This window comes from Bombina bombina, chromosome 1, assembly GCF_027579735.1.
Source record: "Bombina bombina isolate aBomBom1 chromosome 1, aBomBom1.pri, whole genome shotgun sequence".
In the NCBI taxonomy this organism is placed as follows: Eukaryota; Metazoa; Chordata; class Amphibia; order Anura; family Bombinatoridae; genus Bombina; species Bombina bombina.
Window position 1 is genome coordinate 325,909,299 of NC_069499.1, and position 17,009 is coordinate 325,926,307.

General features: G+C 38.4%; 1 protein-coding gene across 1 annotated transcript in view; it reads right to left on the reverse strand.

The window, feature by feature from the left end:
• LOC128645254 (cytochrome P450 27C1) overlaps positions 1-17,009 on the reverse strand; it is a 570,060-nt gene that overhangs the window by 220,212 nt on the left and 332,839 nt on the right. Inside the window, exon 7 of the mRNA XM_053698100.1 lies at positions 2,696-2,774. Coding sequence (XP_053554075.1) covers positions 2,696-2,774 — 79 coding nt within the window. The remainder of the gene's footprint in view (positions 1-2,695; positions 2,775-17,009) is intronic.

Genomic DNA, 17,009 nt, shown 5'->3' on the forward strand with positions numbered 1-17,009 from the left:
ACTGCAGTTAAGGCTCATACATTATTTCAGTATTAACAGTATTTTCAGAGTCAATTCCATTCCTTAGAAAAATACATTCAGTGTACACACACTCATCAGCCTAATACCAGTCGCTATCACTGCATTTAAGGCTGAACTTACTTTACATTGGTATCAGCAGTATTTTCTCAGTCAATTCCATTCCTCAGAAAAATAATTACTGCACATACCTCATTTGCAGGGGGGCCCTGCATGCTATTCCCCTTCTCTGAAGTTACCTCACTCCTCAGATGAGAACAGCCAGTGGATCTTAGTTACGTCTGCTAAGATCATAGAAAACGCAGGCAGATTCTTCTTCTAATGCTGCCTGAGAATAAACAGCACACTCCGGTGCCATTTAAAATAACAAACTTTTGATTGTAGAAATAAACTAAGTTAAAAAACACCACAGACCTCTCACAGCGACCTATCTAGTTAGGCTGCAAGAGAATGACTGAATATGACATGTGAGGGGAGGAGCTATATAGCAGCTCTGCTGTGTGATCCTCTTGCAGCTTCCTGTTAGGAAGAGATATATTCCATAAGTAATGGATGACCCGTGGACTGACTACACTTAACAAGAGAAAACGTTTTTTCTATAAACCATACAAACGTTTTTACACTAAGTAATATGAGAATTAACATAAATATTACCCTTTTTTGCAAGCATGATCCCAGTCGTTGTTAAATCACTGTATCAGGCTTACCTCAAATATACCGGGCACTGTCAGCATTTTCTAGACCTTATCATCTCTCTAGAAGAAAATATACTGAACATACCTCAAAGCAGGTAATCTGCAGACCGTCCCCCCAACTGAAGCTTTCTTTCCATACTCTTCAGTTATGTGTGAGAATAGCAATGGACCTTAGTTACAAACCGCTAAGATCATCAAACCTCCAGGCAGAATTATTCTTCCAATTTCTGCCAGAGAGTAAAACAGTACAACGCCGGTACCGTTTAAAAATAACAAACTCTTGATTGAAGATAAAAACTACACTAAGTCACCACATATCTCTTGATACTTCCTTTCTTGTCGAGAGCTGCAAGAGAATGACTTGGGGTGGCAGTTAGGGGAGGCGCTATATAGACAGCTCTGCTGTGGGTGTCCTCTTGCAGCTTCCTGTTGGGAAGGAGAATATCCCACAAGTAATGGATGAACCCGTGGACTGGATACACCTTTACAAGAGAAATCATTTTAGGATTATCACACATACTAAATTTTATACACATTAGTAAGGATTAATCTTTTTGCAAATATCCAGATTGCTTTTTAGCGCCCCTTTATTACCTTTTCCATTTTTTAAAACACTGTGTAGTCAATTGTGAGAGGACTACACTAGCAAAGGAGGCTATATCTGGAGTGAGGTGTAAAGTTCATCACTTGTCTATATTTAAAATCCCCCCCCCCCGTTCAATAATCCCCCTCAGGAGATATTAATCCTCGATTCCTAAGATAAAGGAGTCCCACAGAGACCCTGACTTCTTTGTTTACATTAAACTCATCAACGCTGATTGCTAAGGAGCTGTTAATATGAATCGGGATGGTTGCGCAGAAAGACTCTCCCTGCATCTCCAGACTCTAACTTTCATCCATGCTCTCACTGAGAGGCTGACAGGACTACTTAAAACTCCAGACCCATTTCGAAGAGTACTTCCCTCCATAAGAGACTATCTTTAATCTTCTGACAATTCTCTGCCAACCTCCTGTGACGAAAGGCAAAGAATGACTGGGGGATGAGGGAACTGTGGGAGGTATTTAAGCCTTTGGCTGTGGTGTCTTTGCCTCCTCCTGGAGGCCATGTTCTGAATTCCCAAAAGTAATGAATGCAGCTGTGGACTCTCCCTGTTTAAGAAGAAAATATAGATATATATTTATTTCATAAGGTGGTGAGAGTCCACACGCCATTACTCCTGGGATTCAACTCCTGGCCACTAATGTGTGTAGCCAGCAATTACTAGCTAACTCCCAGTAGCGAGTTGCTGCTGCTGAGAATTTGTACATATGCTTTTTAACAAAGGATACTAAAAGTGCAAAGTAAATTTGATAATAGAAGGATGACAACCCTTTTGCAAGGGTTAAACACTTAGAAAATGCTCTATTGTATTGCTTCCATATAACTATTTGCACTTTATGCACCTTTATGACAGCTCACAGGGCAAGGAATTTGAAAGATGTTATTGAAAAGTGTTTGTTTGTTTTTTAAATGTGGTTTTATCTTCTAAAATTATTTCTTTGTGACAACACAATTAAAGCAAGTTGTTTCCATGTTTTGGAATGATCTCACTTGGTGGGAGACTATGCAATCAACTAAGAGGAGTGATACCAGGATTGGCGGGTTGTCTTGTTATGTTGTTCCACCTACTATTCCTGGATACAGCAGTGAAGTAAGGGGAATCACATAGGGTAAAGCCTTAGGAGCAGATATTAAAGAATCATTACTCAGTGTTACTGTGCTGTATTATTGAAGGCTTGTTACTGATATTTCACAGCTGGTGTTTGTATGCTGCTTCTAATTCTTGCTTAACGGTTTCTGTTGCATATTCTGACTTTTTTGATGGGTAAGATAAATAAATATTTATAAATTCTTGCATGGTTTTGTAAATATTGTCCTTATTTTGTCCTGTTACTAGGTATTCACATACATATGCTTCTATCTAATTACACCGAGTACTTACCCCTTTAGGAATTAAATATCCTCCCAAAATGATGTCATCCTGGATCACTCTTCCATTTCCTGGCAAAACTGGAAATAACCTACAGTAAACGGAAAGATAATTAAGTGAATTCATGCTCAATTAACTCAAAAGCTGCCAACATACATCAGACCAACAGCAGAAAAGTTATGAATAATCTGTATATAAATTAAAAGGGACAGTGAACACCATATAGTTACAATATTTACATACTAAGTGATTGTGGAAACATGTCAATGCTCTAGCACCTTGTTTGTTGCAATTGTTTTACAGCAGTCAAACTTTACCCACTAACTTTCTTACTTGAAGATGCCAATCTAGACTTTTGCAGTTTGTTATGTGATATTCTCTGCTGAGGCCAATTAGGGGCAAATATGTGCCAGGCTTAGGCTTGTGAATCCTGTTAGGTGTACATCCAATCCTCAGAATTGGAACATTTAATTTTTAGGGCTAAATTACAGGATTAAATTATTATTGCCATAATAAATAATTAAAAGGTACATGAAACCCAAAATATTTAGTTGATGATTCAGATAGAGAATACAATTTTAAACAACATTTCAATTTACTTCTGTTATCTAATTTGCTTCATTCTTTATAAAATGGACAGACCACACACCGCAGGTAGCGAAATCTACAAGAGAATTCTTAGACGCCATTCCTTTGGAAAGGTTGTTAGAGGAAGATAAAAAAAACATTAAAATTACTCTATAACAAAATTAGAAGTGGTTCTTGCTATTAGAGCCCTGAAGCCAGGGAAGGCCACTGGTCCAGATGGCTTCCCTGGAGAATACTATGTTATTTAGAAATAGCCTTATTCCTCACCTGACTAAATTTTGCAATTGTATTATGGAGGGAAACCCGATTCCCTCTGAACTTCTGCAAGCCAAGATAATTAATATACCCAAACCTGACAAGGACCCCAAGAAATGTTCCAATTACCGCACAATTTCCCTAATAAATCAAGACTTGAAGATTTTCACTAAGGTTCTGGCCAATAGACTCACCCATATCCTACCTAGTCTGATCCACAAGGATCAGGTGGGCTTTATTAAAGACAGAGACGCCCCAGATAACCTCAGACGCTTGATAAATATTATACACTATTTCAATGAGTCAAAAACGCCTTCTTTCCTTCTCTCGTTGGACGCGGAGAAGGCGTTTAATAGAGTGGACTGGCGTTACATGATGACAACTCTGACACACATAAATTTGGGAGGCCCCTTCATTACAGCCTTACGAGCTATATATGCATCTCCGACTGCGCAGGTGTCCTCTAATGACTACAAATCCAAACCATTTCCAATCTTAAATGGCACAAGCCAGGGCTGCACACTGTCCCCTCAAAATGTATTGAGCCCTTGGCGGCTAGAATTAGATCCAATCCAGATATTTCAGTAGTCAAAATAAATAATTAGGAGTGTAAGTTGACTCTCTTTGCAGATGATGTACTACTTACTACTTACTGCTGCTACATTACTGGTGCTGCTATACACAGGTTCACCTAAGAAATCCAACTGCTACTACATACTGGTGCTGCTATATACTAGTTCAGCTAAGGATCCAGAAGTCCATACTGACAGAGAGTATTGGGACACAGGAACACCTAAAGAATTTTCTACTTCATCTGCAAACTACAGTCCATACTGACAGAGAGTATTGGGACACCGCAAGTTATAGAAAAACCCACAAGACTTTTTAACAAAGAAAACTCCATTTGGAATTAGATACCTGTTACCAGACCGGAGTCCATACTGATAAATAGTATTGAGACCACCACCATCTACAAAAGAACCCTTTTTAGCTATTACTAATAGCATATCCACATGAATGTCTTTCAACGGATCCCACTATACCACTAAGTAGTTTTGGGAACCACTACTTTCTAAGGTACTTTTAAAAAAAGTGTTAAAAAGTGTTTAAAAGGCACTGTCCTAATAATCAACCGCCCTTATAAATACTACCTTACCTTGGCTGTATTATACAATTTTTTACAAAAGCTTTTTTTATAAAAAACCTTTTTATCCATTTTTTATCCACTGCAGTGAGATACACACAAGCCACATATACAGTGTGTAAATATGTATTTAATGTCTTTTTAATTTGTCATTTTTTAAACCAGCATATTTCTTGTATTCCTGTATTTTTTGCAACTTGTAATTGTTTCAACTTGTATCTGCTACATTGTACAATATAAAAATTGTCACATTTTGTACACTACCCATGTCTTACCTTTCTTTTTATTACATATATTAACCTCCACAATTCTATTTTCTTACCACCACACTCATCAGTTAACATATACAAATTTTGTATTTTCAATATCAGTTTAGCTATCACGTTGTAATACGATTAAAAGCACTTTTTTAATATATATATTTTTTTTTTTCAATATTTTTTTCAATTTTTTTCAATTCTCTAATTTTTAAAACCAAAAAACATTTTTATTAATTGATATACGGCTCCCCTTCACTTGTTCATTTTCTTTTTGTACTACTTACTTTGACCAAGCCACTCTTGTCCTTACCTAACTTATACGAGGTAATCAATAGATTCTCAACAATCTCAGGATATCGAGTCAATTTAGATAAATACAAAATACTACCAATCGAAATAACCCAACATACAAAGAAATTGATAGAAATTAATTTTGAGTTGCGACAACTTAAACAATCTTTAAAATACTTAGGAGTATATTTGACACCCCAAGTCCAACACTTATACAAATCTAATTATACACCACTCTATAAATCAATCAGAAAAGATCTTTAAAAGTGGAGAAAAACATAATTTATGTAAGAACTTACCTGATAAATTCATTTCTTTCATATTAGCAAGAGTCCATGAGCTAGTGACGTATGGGATATACATTCCTACCAGGAGGGGCAAAGTTTCCCAAACCTCAAAATGCCTATAAATACACCCCTCACCACACCCACAAATCAGTTTAACGAATAGCCAAGAAGTGGGGTGATAAGAAAAAAGTGCAAAAGCATAAAAAATAAGGAATTGGAATAATTGTGCTTTATACAAAAAAATCATAACCACCACAAAAAAGGGTGGGCCTCATGGACTCTTGCTAATATGAAAGAAATGAATTTATCAGGTAAGTTCTTACATAAATTATGTTTTCTTTCATGTAATTAGCAAGAGTCCATGAGCTAGTGACGTATGGGATAATAAATACCCAAGATGTGGAGCTTCCACGCAAGAGTCACTAGAGAGGGAGGGATAAAATAAAGACAGCCAATTCCGCTGAAAAAAATAATCCACACCCCAAAACAAAGTTTAAATCTTATAATGAAAAAAACTGAAATTATAAGCAGAAGAATCAAACTGAAACAGCTGCCTGAAGTACTTTTCTACCAAAAACTGCTTCAGAAGAAGAAAACACATCAAAATGGTAGAATTTAGTAAAAGTATGCAAAGAAGACAAAGTGGCTGCTTTGCAAATCTGATCAACCGAAGCTTCATTCCTAAACACCCAGGAAGTAGAAACTGACCTAGTAGAATGAGCTGTAATCCTTTGAGGCAGAGTTTTACCCGACTCGACATAAGCATGATGAATCAAAGATTTTAACCAAGATGCCAAATAAATGGTAGAAGCCTTCTGACCTTTCCTAGAACCGGAAAATACAACAAATAGACTAGAAGTCTTTCGGAAATCCTTAGTAGCTTCAACATAATATTTCAAAGCTCTAACTACATCCAAAGAATGCAACGATCTTTCCTTAGAATTCTTAGGATTAGGACACAATGAAGGAACCCCAATTTCTCTACTAATGTTGTTAGAGTTCACAACCTTAGGTAAAAATTTAAATGAAGTTCGCAACACTGCCTTATCCTGATGAAAAATCAGAAAAGGAGAATCACAAGAAAGAGCAGACAACTCTGAAACTCTTCTAGCAGAAGAGATGGCCAAAAGGAACAAGACTTTCCAAGAAAGTAATTTAATGTCCAAAGAATGCATAGGTTCAAACGGAGGAGCTTGTAAAGCCCTCAGAACCAAATTCAAACTCCAAGGAGGAGAGATTGACTTAATGACAGGTTTGATACGAACCAAAGTCTGAACAAAACAATGAATATCAGGAAGATTAGCAATCTTTCTGTGAAACACAGAAAGAGCAGAAATTTGTACTTTCAAAGAACTTGCAGACAAACCTTTATCCAGACCATCCTGAAGAAATTGTAAAATTCTAGGAATTCTAAAAGAATGCCAAGAAAAATGATGAGAAGAGCACCAAGAGATGTAAGTCTTCCAGACTCGATAATATATCTTCCTAGATACAGTTTTACGAGCCTGTAACATAGTATTAATTTACGGAGTCAGAGAAACCTCTATGACTGAGAATCAAGCGTTCAATCTCCATACCTTCAAATTTAAGGATTTGAGATCCTGATGGAAAAAAGGACCTTGCGATAGAAGGTCTGGTCTTAACGGAAGAGTCCATGGATGGCAAGTAGCCATCCGAACAAGATTCACATACCAAAACCTGTGAGGCCATGCTGGAGCCACCAGCAGAACAAACGAACGCTCCTTTAAAATCTTGGAAATCACTCTTGGAAGAAGAACTAGAGGCGGAAAGATATAGGCAGGATGATACTTCCAAGGAAGTGACAATGCATCCACTGCTTCCGCCTGAGGATCCCTGGATCTGGACAGATACCTGGGAAGCTTCTTGTTTAGATGAGAAGCCATCAGATCTATTTCTGGAAGTCCCCAGATTTGAACAATCTGAAGAAATACTTCTGGGTGAAGAGATCATTCGCCCGGATGTAATGTTTGGCGACTGAGATAATCCGCTTCCCAATTGTCTATACCTGGGATGTGAACCGCAGAAATTAGACAGGAGCTGGATTCCGCCCATACAAGTATTCGAGATACTTCTTTCATAGCCAGAGGACTGTGAGTCCCTCCTTGATGATTGACATATGCCACGGTTATGACATTGTCCGTCTGAAAACAAATGAACGACTCTCTCTTTAGAAGAGGCCACGACTGAAGAGCTCTGAAAATCGCGCGGAGTTCCAAAATGTTGATTGGTAATCTCGCCTCCTGAGATTCCCAAACCCCCTGTGCTGTCAGAGACCCCCATACAGCTCCCCAACCTGTCAGACTTGCATCTGTTGAGATCACAGTCCAGGTCGGAAGAACAAAAGAAGCCCCCTGAACTAAACGATGGTGGTCTAACCACGACGTCAGAGAGTGTCGTACATTCGGTTTTAAAGATATTAATTGTGATATCTTTGTATAATCCCTGCACCACTGGTTCAGCATACAGAGCTGAAGAGGTCGCATGTGAAAACGAGCAAAGGGGATCGCGTCCGATGCAGCAGTCATAAGACCTAGAATTTCCATGCATAAAGCTACCGAAGGGAATGATTGAGACTGAAGGTTTTGACAAGCTGAAACCAATTTCAGACGTCTCTTGTCCGTCAGAGACAAAGTCATGGACACTGAATCTATCTGGAAACCTAAAAAGGTTACCCTCGTCTGAGGAATCAACGAACTCTTTGGTAAATTGATCCTCCAACCATGTTCTTGAAGAAACAATACGAGTCGAATCGTATGAGATTTTGCTAAATGTGAAGACTGAGCAAGTACCAAGATATCGTCCAAATAAGGAAATACCACAATACCCTGTTCTCTGAATACAGATAGTAGGGCACCGAGAACCTTTGTAAAAATCCTTGGAGATGTTGCTAGGCCAAACGGCAGAGCTACAAACTGGTAATGCTTGTCTAGAAAAGAGAATCTCAGAAACTGAAAATGATCTGGATGAATCGGAATATGCAGATATGCATCCTGTAAATCTATTGTGGACATATAATGCCCTTGCTGAACAAAAGGCAGAATAGTCCTTATAGTTACCATTTTGAATGTTGGTATTCTTACATAACTATTCAATATTTTTAGATCCAATACCGGTCTGAAGGAATTCTCCTTCTTTGGAACAATGAATAGATTTGAGTAAAACCCCAGACCCTGTTCCAAAACTGGAACTGGCATAATTACTCCAGCCAACTCTAGATCTCAAACACATTTCAGAAACGCTTGAGCCTTCACTGGATTTAAAGGGACGTGAGAAAGAAAAAATCTGCTTGCAGGGGGCCTTATCTTGAAACCTATTCTGTACCCTTGTGAAACAATGTTCTGAATTCAAAGACTGTGAATCGAATTGATCCAAATTTCTTTGAAAAATCGTAATCTGCCCCCTACCAGCTGGGCTGGAATGAGGGCTGCACCTTCATGTGGACTTGGGAGCTGGCTTTTGCTTTCTAAAAGGCTTGGATTTATTCCAGACTGGAGATGGTTTCCAAACTGATACTGTTTCTGTAGGGGAAGGATCAGGCTTTTGTTCCTTAATGTGACGAAAGGAACGAAAACGATTAGCAGCCCTATATTTACCTTTAGATTTTTTTATCCTGTGGTAAAAAAGTTCCTTTCCCCCCAGTAACAGTTGAAATAATAGAATCCAACTGTGAACCAAACAATTTATTACCTTGGAAAGAAAGGGAAAGCAAAGTTGACTTAGAAGACATATCTGTATTCCAAGATTTTAAGCCATAAAGCTCTTCTAGCTAAAATAGCTAAAGACATATACCTGACATCAACCCTAATGATGTCAAAGATGGCATCACAAATAAAGTTATTAGCATGTTGAAGAAGATTAACAATGCTATGAGAATTATGATCTGTTACTTGTTGTGCTAAAGCCTCCAACCAAAAAACATAATTTATGTAAGAACTTACCTGATAAATTCATTTCTTTCATATTAACAAGAGTCCATGAGCTAGTGACGTATGGGATATACATTCCTACCAGGAGGGGCAAAGTTTCCCAAACCTTAAAATGCCTATAAATACACCCCTCACCACACCCACAAATCAGTTTAACGAATAGCCAAGAAGTGGGGTGATAAGAAAAAAAGTGCGAAGCATATAAAATAAGGAATTGGAAGAATTGTGCTTTATACAAAAAAATCATAACCACCACAAAAAAGGGTGGGCCTCATGGACTCTTGTTAATATGAAAGAAATGAATTTATCAGTTAAGTTCTTACATAAATTATGTTTTCTTTCATGTAATTAACAAGAGTCCATGAGCTAGTGACGTATGGGATAATGACTACCCAAGATGTGGATCTTTCCACACAAGAGTCACTAGAGAGGGAGGGATAAAATAAAGACAGCCAATTCCTGCTGAAAATAATCCACACCCAAAATAAAGTTTAACAAAAAACATAAGCAGAAGATTCAAACTGAAACCGCTGCCTGAAGAACTTTTCTACCAAAAACTGCTTCAGAAGAAGAAAATACATCAAAATGGTAGAATTTAGTAAAAGTATTCAAAGAGGACCAAGTTGCTGCTTTGCAGATCTGGTCAACCGAAGCTTCATTCCTAAACGCCCAGGAAGTAGATACTGACCTAGTAGAATGAGCTGTAATTCTCTGAGGCGGAATTTTACCCGACTCAACATAGGCAAGATGAATTAAAGATTTCAACCAAGATGCCAAAGAAATGGCAGAAGCTTTCTGGCCTTTCCTAGAACCGGAAAAGATAACAAATAGACTAGAAGTCTTACGGAAAGATTTCGTAGCTTCAACATAATATTTCAAAGCTCTAACAACATCCAAAGAATGCAACGATTTCTCCTTAGAATTCTTAGGATTAGGACATAATGAAGGAACCACAATTTCTCTACTAATGTTGTTGGAATTCACAACTTTAGGTAAAAATTGAAAAGAAGTTCGCAACACCGCCTTATCCTGATGAAAAATCAGAAAAGGAGACTCACAAGAAAGAGCAGATAATTCAGAAACTCTTCTAGCAGAAGAGATGGCCAAAAGGAACAAAACTTTCCAAGAAAGTAATTTAATGTCCAATGAATGCATAGGTTCAAACGGAGGAGCTTGAAGAGCTCCCAGAACCAAATTCAAACTCCAAGGAGGAGAAATTGACTTAATGACAGGTTTTATACGAACCAAAGCTTGTACAAAACAATGAATATCAGGAAGAATAGCAATCTTTCTGTGAAAAAGAACAGAAAGAGCGGAGATTTGTCCTTTCAAAGAACTTGCGGACAAACCCTTATCTAAACCATCCTGAAGAAACTGTAAAATTCTCGGTATTCTAAAAGAATGCCAAGAAAAATGATGAGAAAGACACCAAGAAATATAAGTCTTCCAGACTCTATAATATATCTCTCGAGATACAGATTTACGAGCCTGTAACATAGTATTAATCACGGAGTCAGAGAAACCTCTTTGACCAAGAATCAAGCGTTCAATCTCCATACCTTTAAATTTAAGGATTTCAGATCCGGATGGAAAAAAGGACCTTGTGACAGAAGGTCTGGTCTTAACGGAAGAGTCCATGGTTGGCAAGATGCCATCCGGACAAGATCCGCATACCAAAACCTGTGAGGCCATGCCGGAGCTATTAGCAGAACAAACGAGCATTCCCTCAGAATCTTGGAGATTACTCTTGGAAGAAGAACTAGAGGCGGAAAGATATAGGCAGGATGATACTTCCAAGGAAGTGATAATGCATCCACTGCCTCCGCCTGAGGATCCCGGGATCTGGACAGATACCTGGGAAGTTTCTTGTTTAGATGAGAGGCCATCAGATCTATCTCTGGGAGCCCCCACATTTGAACAATCTGAAGAAATACCTCTGGGTGAAGAGACCATTCGCCCGGATGCAACGTTTGGCGACTGAGATAATCCGCTTCCCAATTGTCTACACCTGGGATATGAACCGCAGAGATTAGACAGGAGCTGGATTCCGCCCAAACCAAAATTCGAGATACTTCTTTCATAGCCAGAGGACTGTGAGTCCCTCCTTGATGATTGATGTATGCCACAGTTGTGACATTGTCTGTCTGAAAACAAATGAACGATTCTCTCTTCAGAAGAGGCCAAAACTGAAGAGCTCTGAAAACTGCACGGAGTTCCAAGATATTGATCGGTAATCTCACCTCCTGAGATTCCCAAACTCCTTGTGCCGTCAGAGATCCCCACACAGCTCCCCAACCTGTGAGACTTGCATCTGTTGAAATTACAGTCCAGGTCGGAAGAACAAAAGAAGCCCCCTGAATTAAACGAAGGTGATCTGTCCACCACGTTAGAGAGTGTCGAACAATCGGTTTTAAAGATATTAATTGATATATCTTCGTGTAATCCCTGCACCATTGGTTCAGCATACAGAGCTGAAGAGGTCGCATGTGAAAACGAGCAAAGGGGATCGCGTCCGATGCAGCAGTCATAAGACCTAGAATTTCCATGCATAAGGCTACCGAAGGGAATGATTGAGACTGAAGGTTTCGACAAGCTGTAATCAATTTTAGACGTCTCTTGTCTGTTAAAGACAGAGTCATGGACACTGAATCTATCTGGAAACCCAGAAAGGTTACCCTTGTTTGAGGAATCAAAGAACTTTTTGGTAAATTGATCCTCCAACCATGATCTTGAAGAAACAACACAAGTCGATTCGTATGAGACTCTGCTAAATGTAAAGACTGAGCAAGTACCAAGATATCGTCCAAATAAGGAAATACCACAATACCCTGTTCTCTGATTACAGACAGAAGGGCACCGAGAATCTTTGTGAAAATTCTTGGAGCTGTAGCAAGGCCAAACGGTAGAGCCACAAATTGGTAATGCTTGTCTAGAAAAGAGAATCTCAGGAACTGATAATGATCTGGATGAATCGGAATATGCAGATATGCATCCTGTAAATCTATTGTGGACATATAATTCCCTTGCTGAACAAAAGGCAATATAGTCCTTACAGTTACCATCTTGAACGTTGGTATCCTTACATAACGATTCAATAATTTTAGATCCAGAACTGGTCTGAAGGAATTCTCCTTCTTTGGTATAATGAAGAGATTTGAATAAAACCCCATCCCCTGTTCCGGAACTGGAACTGGCATAATTACTCCAGCCAACTCTAGATCTGAAACACAATTCAGAAATGCTTGAGCTTTCACTGGATTTACTGGGACATGGGAAAGAAAAAATCTCTTTGCAGGAGGTCTCATCTTGAAACCAATTCTGTACCCTTCTGAAACAATGTTCTGAATCCAAAGATTGTGAACAGAATTGATCCAAATTTCTTTGAAAAAACGTAACCTGCCCCCTACCAGCTGAACTGGAATGAGGGCCGTACCTTCATGTGAACTTAGAAGCAGGCTTTGCCTTTCTAGCAGGCTTGGATTTATTCCAGACTGGAGATGGTTTCCAAACTGAAACTGCTCCTGAGGACGAAGGATCAGGCTTTTGTTCTTTGTTGAAACGAAAGGAACGAAAACGATTGTTAGCCCTGTTTTTACCTTTAGACTTTTTATCCTGTGGTAAAAAAGTTCCTTTCCCACCAGTAAAAGTTGAAATAATAGAATCCAACTGAGAACCAAATAATTTGTTTCCCTGGAAAGAAATGGAAAGTAGAGTTGATTTAGAAGCCATATCAGCATTCCAGGTCTTAAGCCATAAAGCTCTTCTGGCTAAGATAGCCAGAGACATAAACCTAACATCAACTCTAATAATATCAAAAATGGCATCACAGATGAAATTATTAGCATGCTGGAGAAGAATAATAATATCATGAGAATCACGATTTGTTACTTGTTGCGCTAGAGTTTCCAACCAAAAAGTTGAAGCTGCAGCAACATCAGCCAATGATATAGCAGGTCTAAGAAGATTACCTGAACATAGATAAGCTTTTCTTAGAAAAGATTCAATTTTTCTATCTAAAGGATCCTTAAACGAGGTACCATCTGACGTAGGAATGGTAGTACGTTTAGCAAGGGTAGAAATAGCTCCATCAACTTTAGGGATTTTGTCCCAAAATTCTAACCTGTCAGGCGGAACAGGATATAATTGCTTAAAACGTTTAGAAGGAGTAAATGAATTACCCAATTTATCCCATTCCTTGGAAATTACAGCAGAAATAGCATTAGGAACAGGAAAGACTTCTGGAATAACCGCAGGAGCTTTAAAAACCTTATCCAAACGTATAGAATTAGTATCAAGAGGACTAGAATCCTCTATTTCTAAAGCAATTAGTACTTCTTTAAGTAAAGAGCGAATAAATTCCATCTTAAATAAATATGAAGATTTATCAGCATCAATCTCTGAGATAGAATCCTCTGAACCAGAAGAGTCCAAAGAATCAGAATGATGGTGTTCATTTAAAAATTCATCTGTAGAGAGGGAAGATTTAAAAGACTTTTTACGTTTACTAGAAGGAGAAATAACAGACAAAGCCTTCTTTATGGATTCAGAAACAAAATCTCTTATGTTATCAGGAACATTCTGCACCTTAGATGTTGAGGGAACTGCAACAGGCAATGGTACATCACTAAAGGAAATATTATCTGCTTTAACAAGTTTGTCATGACAATTATTACAAACAACAGCTGGAGGAATAGCTACCAAAAGTTTACAGCAGATACACTTAGCTTTGGTAGATCCAGCAGGCAGTGGTTTTCCTGTAGTATCTTCTGGCTCAGATGCAACGTGAGACATCTTGCAATATGTAAGAGAAAAAACAACATATAAAGCAAAATAGATCAAATTCCTTATAAGACAGTTTCAGGAATGGGAAAAAATGCCAAACATCAAGCTTCTAGCAACCAGAAGCAAATGAAAAATGAGACTGAAATAATGTGGAGACAAAAGCGACGCCCATATTTTTTAGCGCCAAATAAGACGCCCACATTATTTGGCGCCTAAATGCTTTTGGCGCCAAAAATGACGCCACATCCGGAACGCCGACATTTTTGGCGCAAAATAACGTCAAAAAATGACGCAACTTCCGGTGACACGTATGACGCCGGAAACGGAAAAGAATTTTTGCGCCAAAAAAGTCCGCGCCAAAAATGACGCAATAAAATGAAGCATTTTCAGCCCCCGCGAGCCTAACAGCCCACAGGGAAAAAAGTCAAATTTTTGAGGTAAGAAAAAATATGATAATTCAATGCATAATCCCAAATATGAAACTGACTGTCTGGAAATAAGGAAAGTTGAACATTCTGAGTCAAGGCAAATAAATGTTTGAATACATATATTTAGAACTTTATAAATAAAGTGCCCAACCATAGCTTAGAGTGTCACAGAAAATAAGACTTACTTACCCCAGGACACTCATCTACATGTTTGTAGAAAGCCAAACCAGTACTGAAACGAGAATCAGTAGAGGAAATGGTAAATATAAGAGTATATCGTCGATCTGAAAAGGGAGGTAAGAGATGAATCTCTACGACCGATAACAGAGAACCTTATGAAATAGACCCCGTAGAAGGAGATCACTGCATTCAATAGGCAATACTCTCTTCACATCCCTCTGACATTCACTGCACGCTGAGAGGAAAACCGGGCTCCAACTTGCTGCAGAGCGCATATCAACGTAGAATCTAGCACAAACTTACTTCACCACCTCCCTTGGAGGCAAAGTTTGTAAAACTGATTTGTGGGTGTGGTGAGGGGTGTATTTATAGGCATTTTAAGGTTTGGGAAACTTTGCCCCTCCTGGTAGGAATGTATATCCCATACGTCACTAGCTCATGGACTCTTGTTAATTACATGAAAGAAAGTTGAAGCTGCAGCAACATCCGCCAAAGATATAGCAGGCCTAAGAAGATTACCTGAACATAAATATGCTTTCCTTAGAAAGGATTCAATTTTCCTATCTAAAGGATCTTTAAAGGAAGTACTATCTGCCGTAGGAATAGTAGTACGTTTAGCAAGAGTAGAGATAGCCCCATCAACCTTAGGGATTTTATCCCAAAACTCTAATCTGTCAGATGGCACAGGATATAATTTCTTAAACCGTTTAGAAGGAGTAAATGAATTACCCAAATTATTCCATTCCCTGGAAATTACTTCAGAAATAGCATCAGGGACGGGAAAAACCTCCGGAATAACTTCAGGAGATTTAAAAACTGTGTTTAAACGTTTAGATTTAGTAACAAGAGGACCAGATTCCTCTATTTCTAATGCAATTAAGACTTCTTTAAGTAAAGAACGAATAAATTCCATTTTAAATAAATATGAAGATTTATCAGTGTCAATCTCTGAAACAGAATCCTCTGAACCAGACAAATCATCATCAGAAACAGAATCAGAATGATGATGTTCATTTAAAAATTCATCTGAAAAATGAAAAGTTTTAAAAGATCTTTTACGTTTACTGGAAGGAGGAATAACAGACATAGCCTTCCTAATAGATTTAGAAACAAAATCTCTTATATTAACAGGAACACTCTGAGTATTAGATGTTGATGGAACAGCAACAGGTAATGGAGCATTACTAAAGGAAATGTTATCTGCATTAGCAAGTTTATCATGACATTCATCACAAACAACAGCCGGAGGAACAGTTACCACAAGCTTACAGCAAATACACTTAACTTTGGTAGATCCAGCATCAGGCAGCGATTTTCCAGAAGTAGCTTCTGATTCAGGGTCAATCTGAGACATCTTGCAATATGTAATAGAAAAAACAACATATAAAGCAAAATTGATCAAATTCCTTAAATGACAGTTTCAGGAATGGGAAAAAATGCCAATGAACAAGCTTCAAGCAACCAGGAGCAAATAAACAACTAGACTTAAATAATGTGGAGACAATAAAGACGCCCATATTTTTTAGCGCCAAAAAAGACGCCCACATTATTTGGCGCCTAAATGCTTTTGGCGCCAAAATGACGCCACATCCGGTGACGCCGACATTTTTGGCGCAAAAAACGTCAAAAACATGGCGCAACTTCCGGCAACAAGTATGACGCCGGAAATGAGAAAAAAAAATTTGCGCCAAAAAAGTCTGCGCCAAAAATGACGCAATAAAATGAAGCATTTTCAGCCCCCGCGAGCCTAACAGCCCACAGGGAAAAAACATCATTTATGCTTACCTGATAAATTTATTTCTCTTGTAGTGTAGTCAGTCCACGGGTCATCCATTACTTATGGAATATATCTCTTCCTAACAGGAAGCTGCAAGAGAATCACCCAAGCAGAGCTGCTATATAGCTCCTCCCCTCACATGTCATATTCAGTCATTCGACCAAAACCAGACGAGAAAGGAGAAACCATAGGGTGCAGTGGTGACTGGAGTTTAATTAAAATTTAGGTCTGCCTTAAAGACAGGGCGGGCCGTGGACTGACTACACTACAAGAGAAATAAATTTATCAGGTAAGCATAAATGATGTTTTCTCTTGTTAAGTGTAGTCAGTCCACGGGTCATCCATTACTTATGGAATACCAATACCAAAGCTAAAGTACACGGATGA